General features: G+C 42.6%; 2 protein-coding genes across 11 annotated transcripts in view; one reads left to right on the forward strand and one right to left on the reverse strand.

Moving 5' to 3' along the window:
* Positions 1 to 501: 501 nt before the first annotated feature.
* Positions 502 to 6,283, reverse strand: TMEM60 (transmembrane protein 60). Its single transcript, XM_083701690.1, has 3 exons — positions 6,114 to 6,283; positions 1,667 to 1,826; positions 502 to 1,161 (listed from the first exon to the last, which is right to left on the reverse strand). Exon 3 carries the CDS (start codon positions 1,113 to 1,115, stop codon positions 711 to 713), a length of 405 nt encoding a protein of 134 aa, XP_083557816.1. The 5' UTR covers positions 1,116 to 1,161; positions 1,667 to 1,826; positions 6,114 to 6,283; the 3' UTR covers positions 502 to 710.
* Positions 6,284 to 6,662: 379 nt separating this feature from the next.
* The window catches only part of PHTF2 (putative homeodomain transcription factor 2), a 69,980-nt gene continuing 59,594 nt past the window's right edge, over positions 6,663 to 17,048 (forward strand). For 2 of the 10 annotated variants that reach the window (XM_083701467.1, XM_083701470.1), the window contains exon 1: positions 6,711 to 6,988. The gene's annotated coding sequence lies outside the window, so the exon portion shown is untranslated. Of the gene's footprint in view, positions 6,989 to 7,414; positions 7,577 to 14,983; positions 15,042 to 16,004; positions 16,184 to 17,048 lie in introns of those variants that run through there. The other 8 variants (XM_083701475.1, XM_083701480.1, XM_083701471.1 and 5 more) reach the window with 8 other exon arrangements.

The following is a 17,048-nucleotide window of genomic DNA, read 5'->3' on the forward strand; positions in this document are numbered from 1 at the left end:
GGGTCTCCAGCTGTTTTGGAACAATTCCCATCATCCCTGTAGTCCAACAACAGCAGGAGACCCAAGTTTGGAAAACCCTGAAGTAGAGTAAACTAAAACATTCTAAAATGCTTGCCTGCAGTGTTTCATTTGTAAGATGGAAAAGCACCAAATTATGTCACTCTCATTGAATCTTTTGCAGATTTTGCAAGCAATGATCCAACTAGAGCCTGTGTGCTTTCTAACTGTTATGTTCCTCTCAATATTACAACATGATTAGTTGCAAGTAAATCCACTTTGTGTACAAAAATATACTTCTGTGCCTTCAGCTCACTGTCTGGAGAATAAAGTGACTATTGAGAATGCAGAAGTTGGCCATCTGTTCCTAGCCATTTACAGAAAAGCCATTTCAATTTAGTTTTGTGCAATGGCAAGTTCTATAGTGTAATGACTCAACAAGCTAGACACAAACTTGACACACATACACACACTCACAGAAGGATAAATAGAGAGAATACTTCAAAAATATTTTGATGATTTATTTACAGTATTTACATATAAATCAGATAGCTGTGCTCCACACATTGAAGAGTCTAGTCCAACGGCATATAGAATGTCAACATACAGCTGTTACTTGTAGTTCATTTGGGTGCTGTAAACTTATAGCAAGCTAATGTTGTTAAGGAATGTGATGCTGGCTGATGAAAGGATAAACCCAGTCTATGGACAAGTTATTCCCTTCGTACACAGAAGATGTTGTATCCAAGTTCTATTATCCCTCCAATGAGCAACACCCAAAAGGGAATAAAGACATAAGCTAGCTTTATTTCAGCAAGTTGTTCCAATTTTGCACAGAGGGCGAGGCAGAAGGCCAACTTAAGCAGCATTGCCACAAGGTACCAAGCTTTCTTCTTGAGGTGACGGGAACCATTTCGAGGGTCATAGCCAGACTTACAACGGCGAGCCATTTTTACAATTATCATAACTAGAAGAATAGTATCAAATATCCAAACTGGGATAAATATGAGAAACCAGTTCCATGGTGCCTTTTCATCCAATTTCAACACTAACATGATCAGGAACAGCAATGTGAAGAGCCATGTGAGCAGCACTCTCTGCGCCAAGGACATTCTCATTTAAACAGCTTTAGTGGGTGGTTGGCAAGAGTAGAAAAGATGGACCCTAGGATAAAGCAGAACAAAAACAAATGGACTGGGGAGATATCAGTAAGTCTAGCAAAAACAAACAAACCACACACCATCAAGCTAGCTTTATAAATGAAGCTGCACCCAACTTGCAATTTAAAAATAAAGAAAACAGTCTCTGGGCCAAGTCTAGTTTACATTTAGGGCTGGATTCAACTAATTAGTTCCACTTGTAGAAGCCCACACAAGGACTTCCACTAGCGCAATGGGGCTCCCCCACTGCCCCCAAATTGGCTTGTGTGTCTGTCAGGAAAACCCCAAGAACAGTGCAAGGCGGGAGAAAATGGGAGGTTATTCAATTGAGCAAGAAGAAATGCTTCTGCAGATGGAGCAATCTTAGCGTTATGCTGAATTGCTCCCTTTATCTTTCATATGTTGACTTAAGCAAAAACAGTTGTGCCTGCCATTTTTATATGAAGCCATATAAGGTTACATGTTTGCTATTCACTTAGAAAACCCCAAACGACTTGGGACCAGGTTACCTGAATGAACACCTTTCCTCGTACAGACTTGCCCGCTTTCTAAGAACTTTGCATGAGGCCCTCTTGGTTGTGTTGCAACCTGCTGAAGTCCATCTTGCAGCAATGTGGAGGAGGGTCTTTTTGGTGGTGGTGGCAGCCAGCTTGTGGAACAATCCCTCCTCTGAAATAAGGCAAGCACCAGCTGTAATATACTTCAGGTGCGTGCTAAAAACATACTAAAAACATACTGTTATCTTCCTTCAGGTCTGCATAATATGTTACCCCTAGACTCTTAAATCCAATTGTTGGAGAAAAAAAGTCTGTGGCCACATGGTACAGATGTTGGAAAACACAACAGAAAAACATTAAGGCTCATTAACAAAGGAACCAAATGTAATGAGTGACTGACACAAAAGCTCCCTGCTCATGCTGTCAGTGTGTGGTGGTCAGGTGCAAAGGTGAGTCAAACAAACTGGAACAGGCTGGGCAGGAGGTAGGCACTGGAGAAGGAGAGATGCTCAACCAGCCAGAGGATAAAGGTGTAACAAAAATAGCATGTTTAGAGGGAGTTCCAAGCAGGAAGGGAGCAAAGATGGTGAAGGAGCAGCAGTAAAATAAAAGAATAAAGAAAGAGGCAATGGGCAAGCTTCAGCAAGCAACTTAGGACACAGGGCGGGATGAAGGAAAAAGCAGGAATTCCAAGGCGAGCCACTCGTGGAGGAAAAGTACCGGTATTAACTGAAGGAATGGACAAGATTGATTGATTGATTGGTTTATTACGGCCATTGGCCCATATCTAAAAACAATACATCAAAATTTATCCATAAACAATACAATTTAAACAGTTCCAAGTTAAAACACCCCTATAAAACCAATTTTACTTCAATTAAGTAAACTATACACAATAAGCTCCCTCTATGTCAACCGCAATTCAAATCCCTCAGATTTTGGGGGATATGCGTCTTAGTTCTGGCACTTATTGATGGTTCTTAAGTTTGGCTAAGCTGTCAGAGTCATACAGTGATCCATTTCTCCTCTTATGAAATAAGACATTAATCAGGTATCTAGCGACTGCAAGGGATCTACTTGAGTCTTCGTCATTTAATAAGTATATTATTTGGGCTTCCTGAGGTCTGTCAGCTATTCTCGATAAATATGGGGCCAGAAACTTGGACCGTGAAGCCGAATGTATAGGACAACAGAAGATTATATGATATAACGATTCTGTAGATCCACTTTTACAGTCACAGAGGAGTGAGATCTGTCCGTTGGAGAGTCTATTACCCAACACATTTGATGGGAAAACATTGAATCTAGCCTTTATAAAGGCGTACCTGTGCATCACCACGGTTTATCGGCGAACAGGTGCCACCACCTGTCGCAATATTAAATTGTAAATCCATCTCCTCTAATTTGTGAGTTATAATTCTCTTGGCAGAAATTAAATCCAATTTTAGTAGTTCAGATGGAGATAGTCCTAAGGACACAAGTTTCCCATGTATTATTTTTGCCCAAGGGCTAGGGAAGTCGTCTCTCCAGAGACACTGTATCAAGTGGAGATTTGGAAGTTTATGCCATAATGCCAACCAGTAACAGAGGATGCATTTCCATAATGTGGTTTCTAGAGATGTAACATTTAGTTCGAGACGTATAGCAGTATTGCCTACACACCTGGGTAATTTTAGCAACCTTCTTAGCAGCTGGTTTTGGATTACCTCCAATTGGGTTAGATTAACAAAGGACCCCCATATTGGAATTGCATATGCTATTGTTGCAATCACCTTTGCCTTGAAAACTTTTAACACTGATGGAATATGGAAAGCCCCATCTGAAAAGAAAAAACGCAGTAGCGCAAAGGAAAAGGCTTTAGCTCTATTTAATACATATGCCAGATGGTGGAGGGATTAATGGGGAAGCAAGACCACTTAAATAAACACATCTTAGAAAGGCTCTGAGGATGAGAAGGACTTGAAACATGTCCAAATGACAAGATAAGGCGAGATAACCTCTGAGGCTCTGAAAACCCTTTTGATTCACAGTTGGAAGGAAGGTGGACACTCACACCAAACTATAGTAAAGCTCCTATGTTTCTCTTCTTGTGCTTTTGAAGTCCACATATTAATTCTACAAATTTGGGAGAAATAATTTCACTCAGCCCAATTCTAACCATGCTGCTCAGAAGTAAAATATGCTTAGGACTTAAAATGTTATAACTATCAGTTATATTTTGGCACCCACCAAGGAATCTGGTGATTTATTTCTTGCTAGTACCATATCAAAATAGCTGTATAACAACAACTCAACATATATCCCATATTACTTTCAATTGTGGGTAATTTTTACACCCACCCTTTTCTCCAGATTTGGATTTTGAGAATTTTTTTTGGTAGACTGAGATACCTTTTATACAAGATTTTCCAGACTACTGGTACCACCTCCTAACAAAGTTTCTTATAAATCATAGTACATTAGACATTTTTTATACACTGCTTCAGCATCCAGACATTGTAAAACTGCATGCAAAATTAATGAAGGCACTAAAATTATTTATTCCACTTTGCTATTGTAAGCAATAGTTATGTATATGCTTGTCAAGAGAAAGGCAGTCATTTGCTTGTGATGACTGTGAAGAATGCTGGACCATCTAATGTAGAAAGCCACTCCTCAAGCAAGATGGCATATCCTTCAGCATCAGATTGGTTAAGGCTTAACTAATAAGACATAATCAATCTGATGCAAAGGGATCCTGAATATGCACTTTTGTAATCTCACGCTCATAGCTAGGGGCAGGGAACAGAATCCTAATAAAAGAAGGCAGGCTATAAAAGACTTTATTTAAAGATTATAGGGCAATGGTTGCCTTGGTCCTACTTTTTATGACCGTTTAGATATTTAATTTTTATATTTCAGGATCTATGGATCTCCCTGCCACAGTAACTCAAAAGTACCTCAGTGTGACCTTTTTCTACTGCCAGCTTAGAATGCTTTTAAAATTTAAATAAAAGAATACACGTACCCTTAAAGCCTCCTAGTAGCTAGGAATAATAGGTTTAGGTGTGAAACTGACACCAACACTGGAGACAAAATGTTTCTTAAATACATAAGGGAATACAGTACAGTACTGATATTTAGTTTTGGATCTTAAAAATGCTTGATGACAGTTTCTATGGACTCAATGGATACTGTTGCAGACACCTGTCAAATTCCCTTGATCTCTGCCCCAGCCAAATTCTCACAATCCTGTCCCGCTACTGGATGCAATCTGCCTCTGACCCCAAAGCTCCTCTGACTGTACTTCTAGCAGCTTGAACAGTTCAGCTGATTTTTTAAAAAACCATTTTTTGGCAAGACATTAACACAGGGTAGCCTCTTGGTTCCCTTCTTCTGAAGCAAAGTACGTATAGTTACCACATTGCAGAGGAATAGCTGAATATTGAGATGCCAACCATTCACCTTCAGCTCAGTCTTTGCCTCGTACCTCCATCATCAACCATCTTCCCAAATGCCGTTACCTCTCCCCATTGACTTTCTTTGCTGATGAGAATTTGCAGCCAATCAGACTGTGCTGCTTCCTATACCAGTCAAAACAAATTTACCTAAGGCAGGCTCCATCTATAAATACTAAACGGATGGTGTCTCTCTACCTGCTTTCTGATCCAATCACCAAGCACATACTGCTACTCAGGCCTGTAATACAGTAGCAGCACAATGCCTCAAACTTTGACAGTTGCATAGCTGTCAACCTTCCCTTTTTTGGCAGGAAATTCCCTTATACAAGTACCGTTTCCCGCTGCTTCCTGCTGCTATCCCGGATTGTTAAGATATCCCGTAAACTGTTCCCGGGGACAGGTGAGGCTGCTGATCCCTTATTTTCAAATCTGAAAGTTGACAGCTATGCAGTTCCTATGCTCTGACATCAACAGAGGCCACAGAACCATTTCCCAAAGCACAAAACATACATATGAGAAGTACAAAACGCAACATTTATTGGCACAGCTCCTTCCTACGGAGCCCTTGACTAGGACCTAGATCACCTTAAGGGGGAGAATAGCTCTAATTTTCTTTTTAGGAAGCCTTATGGGCCATGAATGGACGCTGTCCCACTGACTTGCTTTCAGCTTGCTAGAAGCTATTTAAGTTCTTGCAGTTTTTATGCCGCGAAATATATGGTTATTACCCCACTTTGAGGGCAATAATTGAATACACGTATATATATATATATATTCCTGATATATACGTCAGGAAAAACCCTATCCATGTGTATTCAGAAGTAATGTGCTACTGAATTCAATGGGACTTGCCCCCGTGGAATGGTATCTCCCGGCTCCCCCCCCCGAGGGCTCAACCATAGCAATTAAGAGACAGGGAATCTATGAGGGGACATACCAACGGGGACAAAAAGGGGGGGGGAAACTCCACAACCCCCACCGACCTGAGCTAAACACCCCATTAATTCCAAATTACCCACCGGTCACGCTTCTGGCGTGCCTCGCAGCCGCCGCTGCTGCCCTAGGACGGGGCCCCAGAGACTCGCTTCATCACCGCCCACGGCTCGAGGCCTCGGGCAAACCAGCCAGCAAAGAGGAGCCAACGTCTAAGCTCCTCCGACAGCCCCAGAGCCGACCGGCCGACGATATATACGTCACATCCCGCACGGCACGCTCATTGGTTGCAGAAGGTGCCTGTCGTATCGCTTGCTCCAAGCCTATTGGGTTGGTCCGCATCGAATCCCACCTCGCGGGCGGCACGCCTTCGCTAAGTGCCCATTGGACAGACCTGAGGAAGGTTTCCCCCCCCTCCTTATCGAAGCGTGACTTATACTACGCTCTCTCCTCCCTCTCCTCCTACTCGCGGGAACAGCTGCCCATCAAAGCCGCTTTTCAAAAAGCCCGTTTTGCGGCTACCAATCGCTTTCCACCGAGGGGCTGCTTTCTTTGGCTTTTCATTGGGTGAAACGCACGCTCAAACCCCCTCGGCCCCGCCTTCTCCAGGGGCTCGCCGTCCAATGAGGAAAGTTGTTTATGTTGAGGCCGTCGGCGTCGGAGAGAGCGGCCGCCGCCGCGCGCGCCGCATCCCTCCCCCCCTCCCCTTCCTCGGAGAGAGAGAGCGAAGGAGGGGCGATGATTGACGGGCCGCCTTTCCCGCGGCAGCGCGCTGTTGCTGCCGTCGCGAGCGCGCGCGCCCGGAGCCGCGAGCTGTTGCCTCGCGCGGCGGCTGGTGCCCTTCTCCGCTGACTGAGGGACGGGCGGGCGGGCTGACAGGCGGGCGGGCTGTTGTCTCGGCGGCGGCGCCTCCCCCCCCCCCGCTCCCTTTTCTGCCGCGTGAGGCGAGCCCGGAGACCCGGTGAGATTCGAACCCCGCTCCCCCCGCGCGCGAGCCCTGAGGCGACCGAGGGGGAGGGATGTATATGGCGGGGGTCTCTCCCAGAGCGCGGGAAGGGACGGCTGAGGGGAAGAGGCGGGCCAGAGGCGCCCCCTGCCCTGGGAGGGGATCGGGTCCTTCTTGCGGCGGCGGGGGCTGAGCCTCCTCCTCCTCCGCAGGTGCGGGCGGGCGGGCGGGCGGGCGAGGGGTGTGCCGCCGCGCGTGTGGCCAGGCGCCGAGCGGGTCCGGTGCCAGGGACACCGGGGAGGTCGGCCGGCCGGCCGGGCAGCGTGCGGCGCCGCGCGGGGTTCACGCCGGGACAGGGCTGCTGTAATTGGAAAGCGGAGCGGGGAGGAGGAGGCGGCGGCGGCGGGCTGCCCAGGGCGCGTCCGAAGGGAGGCGAGGGCAGCCCGGCGACGCTTGCAAAGCTGGCCTTATTATAGCCCCGAGATTTTTCCATGAGCTGCCAGCTCGGCCTCTGTGTCCCTCCTTGTAATTCGCCCAGCGTTGGTGCCTGAGTTGCTTCCTATTCAAGTGTTTGTGACTTCTTCTTGCTCCCACAGGATTAAGGTAACGGCTCCCATCATTGTGGATTTGTGCGTTTGTGGGGGTGGGGGGTTCATCTAGGCCGTCCTGGTGGCTGCCATTGCGTCCTTTGCTGCAGGGGTGCTTGTGCATGTGCTGATGTGCTCTCTTCCAGATCCTTCAGATGCTCACAACTCTCAGAGAAACAACTAAGGAAAAAAGGGAAGGGGTATTGAGACCCTGTTCCCTTTCTATCAGTGTACCCTCCCCAGGCTTTATCAGCATCTTCATTGTGCTTTTCTGTCACTCACAACAAAATTTCTGTGGTCTGCATCACAAGATTATGTACAATCTGTTGCACCGTTGTGCCATTGAAATAAGGTGATATTCTTTTGTCCAGATATAGTTCAGTAAAGATGTATTGGGTTCATACTTTTTAGAGCAGGTGAATCATTCATAGCCCTTGCTCTTAAATTCAACAAACTATACAACTATTCTTCCCCCTTTCTTTCTAACCACAGTCTCCCATCTCTTTTAGTCAAAGGATGCTAACTTCTGTAGTCTATTTCACAAGCAGACCATGTTGAACCTTTCACCTGGAATGCCTTCACTGACAACATCTGCCAAACTACTGTATTAAAATTGTTCCTAAAATACTGCTTGGGATCTGCTCTAGGAGAATGGGACAAGTAATTGCAGTAAAATATGGTGTACTGAAACACCACAGAAGCTATGTTTGATTCTCTCCCTCCCTCCAGCTTCTTGATATTCACTTATGTATCATTTACAATGTGTATTTGGGCCTTGTAGTCAGTATGGTGGTGGTGTTTTGTTTGTTAAGTAAGTTTAGATATTAATGGCTTATTCTTTGTATTAGCAATGTCTTAGGGACGCAGGTGGCGCTGTGGGTTAAAGCCTCAGCGCCTAGGACTTGCCGATCGAAAGGTCGGCGGTTCGAATCCCTGTGGCGGGGTGTGCTCCCGCTGCTCGGTCCCAGCGCCTGCCAACCTAGCAGTTCGAAAGCACCTCCGGGTGCAAGTAGATAAATAGGGACCGCTTACCAGCGGGAAGGTAAACGGCGTTTCAGTGTGCGGCTCTGGCTCGCCAGAGCAGCGATGTCACGCTGGCCACGTGACCCGGAAGTGTCTCCGGACAGCGCTGGCCCCTGGCCTCTTAAGTGAGATGGGCACACAACCCCAGAGTCTGTCAAGACTGGCCCGTACGGGCAGGGGTACCTTTACCTTTACCTAGGTACCTCACATCACTTAGGGACTTCATTAAACCTCAATGGTGTTTATCCACTTTACCATGCATGCCAGTTTTATTTGACGTGATATGTGTAGCATTGAAAAATCATTTGAGGATAATGCAAAATGAATTGATTGAGTTAGCAATACCACTGGCAGTCTTTTGGAGTCTCATCTTTATACTAACTTTCATTAAGTACAAATATCTGAGCAAAAAAAATCTAGTTTATAGACTAAAATGCAGTTGTTAAGCTACACATTTCATTATTTGTGGTTTTGGGATTGCACTGTTCTTAGCAATATTGTTTCCCCCTACAATTTTTAAGTGCCTGAATTGTTTGTTTAGATCCTTGCAGGCATGGCCTTTCTTTACAAGAAATTTTGCTGGTATAACTCCCATCTGGTTGACCAGTCTCTGGTGACAAATCTGTTTTCCTTCTTAACTTGTCTTTCCCTAGAAAAATTGTTTCACAGAAAATGTATATTGTCAAGTGTTCTAGAACTCAATTCCTGTGTTCCAAATAAAACCTTTAACTTTGGAAATCTGTATTTGTAATGAAAGCTTTTATGTTGTTGGTGGGATAGGACAAGTAAGAAGAGTGTTTAAAGAAATCCTTATGTAAAATTTTTGTAATCCAATTTGCCTTTGGAGTAAGATTTCTGTATGGTCCTCTTTGTTCTTAATGGATCATATTCGGCAGTACTGTACACTATTACTGCTGAAAAAATATGAAGAATTTGCAGCAATGTTTACATTTAAATAAGGATAGGATTATGCTGATTTGCAGTTTAGATGAATGATCGAAAAGCTGCTTTTCTAGGAATGCAGCTGTAATAAAGTGATTTAAATAGTCCACTTCATTTGAAAAAACCCTTAAAATTTTGTGTGTCTGCATCACATACTGTCTTTAGTTTACCCAGCGGCAAATGGATACTTGACCTAGTGATCTCTAGAGTGATTAAAGTTGATACTTGGCAAAACCATATCCTTAGAAATCCTTTGAACTTTGACTACATCAGCCCATGAGGTTGAGGAACAGACTTTATACACTTTTTTAGCATGATTTCATGCACTCCCACAGAGTGCAGTAAGATTTACTTCTAATATGTGTGCATATTATTTCACTTTTAATTAAATTTAGTTTTGGGGCTTGATCTACTTTTGGAATGTCCCAGTGCAGGAATTAATGTGTTAAATTCCTTGGCTTGGTTCCAAAGGACTACTTTAGACAAGCTTAGTAATTTTATTTTTTAAAAAATCTGAATAGTGGATGAACATGACATATTGCAAGCTGCTTTGGAAACAGCCAATCTTTGAGAGCTGCTGCTGGAAAATACAAGCCCAAAGGCCCACTGTATGTTTGGCAATGGCTGAATTACCAGGAAAAGCTATAGATTCCTTGAATAGAATCCACAAGCTGCACCTCCTGCCTGACCTCCACCAGTTTAGTATCTTCCACTGAGACTAATAAATCACACAGCGGTGCCTACTCATAGGAGCCTGTATAACTGCACTAAAATATGAGAAGTATGTCCTCATGAGTGTTATTTTTAGTGTCTTTTTTTTTACAAAAACCTGGGGGCACAAAACAAACAAAACCTTGCAGCAATAATCATCTTCTCCTTTGTTATCACTATAATTATGGGATGTGGGGTCTGCAAAGGGAAATACCTCAGTTGCTGGGTTCCTTCATTAGAGAATCTTTTAGGGAAGTATTTTTACTATTTTTATTCAACAACTGAGATACAGGGTGGATAGTACAGGATAGGAGTGACAAACCTTTCAAGTTGTGATTTTTTATTTGCATTGCACAGACACCTTGTACTATGCCAGAATAATATTTAATAACAATACCACCTCATTTTATGGGTTGGAACCTTTTCTTAAATCCTTACCGCTCCTTAAATCCTAGAAGGGAACTTTAGGGAATTCAATTGTTTTCATGTCTCCACTCTGGACTTTCACCTCAAAAGAGGCCTGCTAGCCTTAAGCTATGAGTGGGGAAGCTGTGGCCATTCAGATGTTTTGGTATTCCAACTCCTTTCAGCTCCAACCACCATAGTGAATGGTGGGAATTGCATTCTAACAATATCTGAATGACTGCAGGTCCCCCATGCCTATTTGAAGTGTTTCTTTTGTAGCAGAAGTTCTGTCACTGCCCTAAAAGGAGATCTAGCCCAAGTTCCTGTTGGCCATATGAACTCAACTCAGTCACCAGGCCCCCACCCTCTCATTTTCCTGCTGGAGTTCAAGAATTGGCATATGTATGCAGCTGTTCCACTTGGCTAGTAAGTTCCCAGTCTACCAAGACTAATGCAGCTAGACTTGTGTGCTAGGAAAGTGACTGAATTAGGAGAACTTGACCAAACCATGTACAAGGAAGAAGAGGGGCAGGGAGGCAGCTCGCTAAAAAGAGACTCTTCTTTGGGACCTAACATTGGTGGCTGTAGATGATAGAAAGCCCAAGCGTAAAAAAACAATGTAGAGATGGAGAAAAGATCACCCTTCTCAACCATGCACACACAGTAGCTGTGGAGAGATCGAGGCATGGGAATCAAATCATGCCTCCCCCTCTAGACTTCAGAAACATTACCTAAGAGGGTCATCATAAGGGAGGGAGTGCCCCTAGCCCCTCTACACCTTTGGGGTGTAGAACTAGTTGCACAGTTCAACTGATTCCTGACAATAGAGAAATGACCAGTTGGTTTCCCCAGAAAAATGGAATATCACTGAGTGGGATGGCAAACTTTTTTAGAATGAATAAAAAATAATAATCATGTAGCAGACCATTTTATAAATAAATTAAAAAGAGACATCTTCTCTTACTAATTGAGGGTCCCTCGTGTTACATGTGTGTCATTGCATCACTACAGTGGGACTCCTTCATACATCACTTAAATAATGTGAGAAGATGTAGCACAGAGGTAGGCAGTGTGATTCCCTGCCATTTACAAGTCTCATTGTTCCTGGTTATTGACCATGCTGGCTGAGACCTATGGATGTTGTAGCACCATATTGGCTATCCCTTATCTTTGACTCCTTTCCTTGCCAACATGCCCCAGTTTTCCAGAGGAGCAATGGTAGCATAAGGGTAATAATAATCTTTTGCTGTGTGGTTCAGTTTGTCACATTTCCCTAGCCATGCTGTAACAGTTCCCATGCTGTAAACATAAAGTGAGAAAGGGACTGAGCTCTTTAGCCTCATGATCACCATATTTTTTGTTAATCTCTGAATTGTTCATGTGATAAAAAGATAGCCATTTTGTGTAGATGACAAGTTTGTGCCAAGTAAAGGAAGCCCTAGGAGGAATGAGAAAAGTTCTGGCAAACGGGTTTGGCTGATGTTTATACCACCAAGTTCTTGGGAACATTTGATAGCATGTTATACCCTGCAGACAGTAGCTTGGATCTGAACATATTCTTGTCCTGCCTGTAGACAACCAGGATACTTAGAATTGAGTTAGTTCAAAAATAGCTTTTATATGGCATTCTTAACGAAGGTTTTTAACACAAACAGGCCAGGCATCATGAAAACAGTGCAACTCAGTTCTAGAAGCAGGGCATGTACCATACACAGCAGAACCTGCTTGCAACTACATTCATCTCAAGACTATGAGAATAAACTTAACTGAGTGGTGGTATGGCCGCAATAACATGTATTGTGCTTGTGAAAAGGATGCTTGTAAATTTGATCAGTGATGGAATTTGTCTAAGACAGTGATGGGGAATAGAAAGAATATGACTGGATTCTGCCTCCCCAAAACCTTCTTGGTTGGTGGGCAGGGCTGTCAGTCACCTGCCGTCAAGTGGATGTTAGGTGAACCAAGTGAATCAAGAGATCCTGTTTTGGGCAGGGTTCAGCTGCATTATGGAGTGCCAGTCAGTTGATTAGTGATCACAGTAAGCCACTGCAGAAGATTATTTATTTTGTCACTAGCTTGAATTCAGGTTGGCAATTGACAGCAAGGAAAGGAAAGGAAAGTACTTAAGAGGGTGTTCCCATTTCTTCATTTTAGCTGTGGCTTGAAGTTGATTGTATCTGATATCACATACGGTATGATGCCTAAAGCGTGGAAGGTGGACATGGTTTGCCCAAAGCAGCCTGGCAAGCCAGTCTCCAATGCTTGGAGGTCTAGTTAGGCTCATCAGTCCTGATCTAAGCTGTGGAAAAGTTTGTAAGTGATGCTATGGTAGCAAATGAGGCATATGTATAGTAATGATGTAGAGAAGCAGGCTCATATATTGCAGAAGTTAGCATCTATGTTTCAGATCAAATTAACAAAGCTGCAGTTGTGCAGGCAAAGTGCTGCCATTCATAGATCTGCTGGCAGAGGCTACTAGAAAGCAATGGGAAGTCCTTCTTTTCACTAGCCTTATGGATGAATGATTTTATTTACTGCAGTAGAACTTTGCCATAGACAAGGACTCCACTGTGTACTTATTTTGTAGTGCCTCAATAATAAGCTTTTATTATAGATTCCTATCATTTTTCACATGACAAGAGTAAAGGGTGTATAAAACAATGATGTATTTCTTCAGTTTATTTATTTATTTATTTATACTATTATTAATTTTGCACAACGTCCTATACCCGCAGGTTTCAGGACGGCTCACAGGATAAAATCATGATATAAAAACCACAAAATACATAATCAAAATAAAAGCAAGAACAACCCAATAACCCCTCCCCCCAAACACATTTTAAAAGGGCATATTTGGATTGTGTGGCCATGATTGAGTAGCACAAATACAAGTGAATATAAGATCTAATGGTATAGCTGAGTGTGAAAACTAGTTAAGTATTTTGAGGAACTGAATGTTTGAGATGTACTGAGTATTGTGACAATCCTGGAATTTTTCTGAAGGCTGTATGTTTTTATAACCTGTAAAAAACCACAGAGTTGAGTTACATTACTTATTTCACACACATATACACACAGAACTCATTGATATTCCTGAGAGATTAACAAAATAGGATGAATTATATGACTCACTTTTGTTGTTCCAAAAATGTTTTTGTAAAGGCTGTTATTATCCAATAACTTACTTCTCTGAAATCCTTTGTCAAATCTAGTAGAAAAGGTCCAAATCATATTTTCACCTCCCTAAATTAAGAGACATTCAGCAGCATTTTATATGCAGGCATCTCATAGTATGTGTGCTGTTCCAGAATGAAATGAATATTAGCTTAAAAACAACATCTGGGGCTGTCTGTTTAGTCAGCAAGGCGGCTGCTGAGTGGAGCCAAAGAATTTGAAGGGGAAAATACTCTTACAAATATAGCAAGTGGTATAAAGCTTTTTGAATGATGATTTAATATACTTGGCTCCTTGTTGTAAAACTTTTGGATCACTTATGGGTTTAAATATAAAAATGTCCTGCCACTAAATTGTCCAGCACAAAACAAGGTTTGCTGCTGCTAGAGGAGAAATGGGAATGTCCCTCTAAATGTGCTGAGATTCATTTAGTTCAATGTCCATATAAGATGATATACCCTACACTTCTGCGTGCAAAGTTTACCTAGTACCTGACATAACTAAAACTCAAGTTGTAAAAACTCTGGATTATGAACTTCCTTACAAACCGAAAGTTGTGATTCTTCAAAGAAGCTGTTATAAAAGTGCTGCCAGATGATATTTTAAACACAGCACCTTAACTTTACAGTAGCAAACATTGTTTCATGGGTTTAGATTTCAAGCCTTCATCAATATAATAAAATAGAGATTACTGTTTTATCAAATTACTGTATTGCTTTAGAGTGTTAGCTGTGTAGCTCTTACCCACACTTTCAAAGTACTTTTTGGACTAACATAAACATGACATTGTAGAATGAGGAAAGTTAGAAGGCATAAAATAGGAGCATATGATCATTTAGCTGGGCTGAGTTAATTATCCCAGTCAGATACATAATTTTGTCTCCCGAAGACAGACTTTGGGGCTCCTTGGTCCCAGTACCAACATAATATAGTACATGATCCAAACTTTAAATGTCTTTAACCCAGTGCTTTAGAGAATGGATCATGTTGTTGAGAGTAATGTATTTAGTGGTAAGGGTTACTTCAACAAATTTGTCTAACCTCTTACGCATTTTATTTTAAACTAGTCTCCTTTCTCAGTCACTGCTTTTATGCTTTTTTGATCCAAAGTCATGTGAACAAAGGTCTGCTCTCACATGGGGCTTCCTCGCCTCTCCTTCCTATTGCAGCCTCCTACCCCCCTTCTCCCAGCCATCCTGAAGAGTCAAGGGATCTGCTGGAATGGGGTAGGTAAAGGCTATGGGGGAAAAGGAATGGGTATCAAAGCCCCATTGTGTGTGAACAGCCTTCTCATGCAACTCTGGATCCAGCTCCCCTGCCTTGAAGCCACTTCCAGCTTTGTAAGCAACCTGTTTCCCTTTAAAAGTACACAATAAAAAAAACAACAAAATATTTCCCTTGAACCTACAACTGTAAAGTGGATGGAAAAAACCTGCTAGTTTGTTGATAGTAGTCGTGGAGGTTCTGTAAAGAAGAGACTTGTATTTTGACAACTAAATCAGATATTTATATTTTGCCAGCATTAAAAAAGCACTTTGAAAGCTAGTAGTGTTAAAATGTAAGGTTTATTTGTTGTCCCTGCAATTTATTTAATGGGTATATTCTAGTACTTCCAGTGGAGCAGTTAGAGAGCAGTTTACCTGAAATAAGTTGCATGTATGTTCCTTAGATTTCACAGTAGATCATTATGTCTTAAAATAAATGAACAGGAAGAGGAAACACAACTTTAAACTTTTTTTGTGCACTGGAACAGAACCTGGTAATTCTGCGAAAATGCAATCTAGAGGACACAAGTCTTTATTGTTGTTGTTATTATACAAATACTATTGTGCATAATTGTATTTGGTTTTCTATGAATAGGTCTACACTGGTTTCTTTCACATCTGTCTAAATATATCTAAAGGTTATGCATGCCTTATCCATTGTACCCAGGCTTATGCTAAAGACATCCACTTGGATTCTTTGTGAAAACCCATTAACTTTAAAGATTGCAGCCCACTCCTAAACATGTTTGCTTCATGCAGGTCTCACTTAACACATACTTGATGGTCATAACTTCAGATGTCCTTAGTCTGTAAAATGTGGCTTCACAAAATGGCATCTTCTATTATGTGTATTTTATGTAGAGTTTATACATATACTGCAAATAGAAAAACTGGTCCCAAGAAAGTTACTTGTGTCTCTTACAGAAAGAAATGAAGTGTAAAAGACATAGGATAAAATAAACATGAATATAGGCAGTTCACATGCAGAAACAGGAAACCACAGAGCTACAGAAGTTACTTTAAGTTAAGCACCAACTGTAGAATTTCTAATCCTGTGAAGATTTACTGGGTTGTTTTGCTCATACTGACAAACTGTCTTGGTGGTAATTTTTAAGAACTATTGTTATCAGGCAAATAAAGTGACTTTTTTGGAAGTTTGGGTAGGAGGGTTTTAGCAAATGTGGCATTTTACAAATATCTAACAACAATTTAAATAGTTTGGGAAAAGAATAATATAATAATAATAATAATAATTTTTTATTTATACCCCGCCCTCCCCAGCCAAGGCCGGGCTCAGAGCGGCTTACAAGCAATAATAAAAACAAGATGAATGATTACAAACTTAAAAACAAAAATAAAACACAACAATTAAAATAATGGAACATTAAAATATTAAAATGTAGCCTCATCGCAGGAGGAGAAGGAAAAGAAGGGGAAAAAAGAGAGAGGGGGGGGGAGGGAGGGAATCAAACTGGCTCCAAGCCAAAGGCCAGGCGGAACAACTCTGTCTTACAGGCCCTGCGGAAAGAAATCAGATCCTGCAGGGCCCTGGACTCATGAGGCAGAGCGTTCCACCAGGCCGGAGCCAGAGTTGAAAAGGCCCTGGCTCTGGTCGAAGCCAATCTAACTTCCTTAGGGCCCGGGACCACTAGGGTGTTGTTATTTATGGACCTTGAGGCTCTCCGTGGGGCATACCAGGAGAGGCGGTCCCAGAGGTACGAGGGTCCTAGGCCGTGAAGGGCTTTAAAGGTCAAAAGCAGCACCTTAAATCTGACCCTGTACTCCACCGGGAGCCAGTGCAGCTTGAAAAGCACTGGGTGAATATGCTCCCATGGCAGAGACCCCGTGAGGAGCCTCGCTGCAGCATTCTGTACCCGCTGGAGTTTCTGGGACAGCTTCAAGGGCAGCCCCGCGTAGAGCGAATTACAGTAGTCAAGCCTGGAGATGACCGTCGCATGGATCACTGTG

This window comes from Podarcis gaigeae, assembly GCF_964106915.1.
Source record: "Podarcis gaigeae genome assembly, chromosome: 10".
Lineage (NCBI taxonomy): Eukaryota > Metazoa > Chordata > Lepidosauria > Squamata > Lacertidae > Podarcis > Podarcis gaigeae.

What these genes read in the sequence shown, in the direction of transcription:
- TMEM60 (XM_083701690.1), bottom strand. Translation starts at nt 1,115, where the DNA reads ATGAGAATGTCCTTGGCGCAGAGAGTGCTGCTCACATGGCTCTTCACA.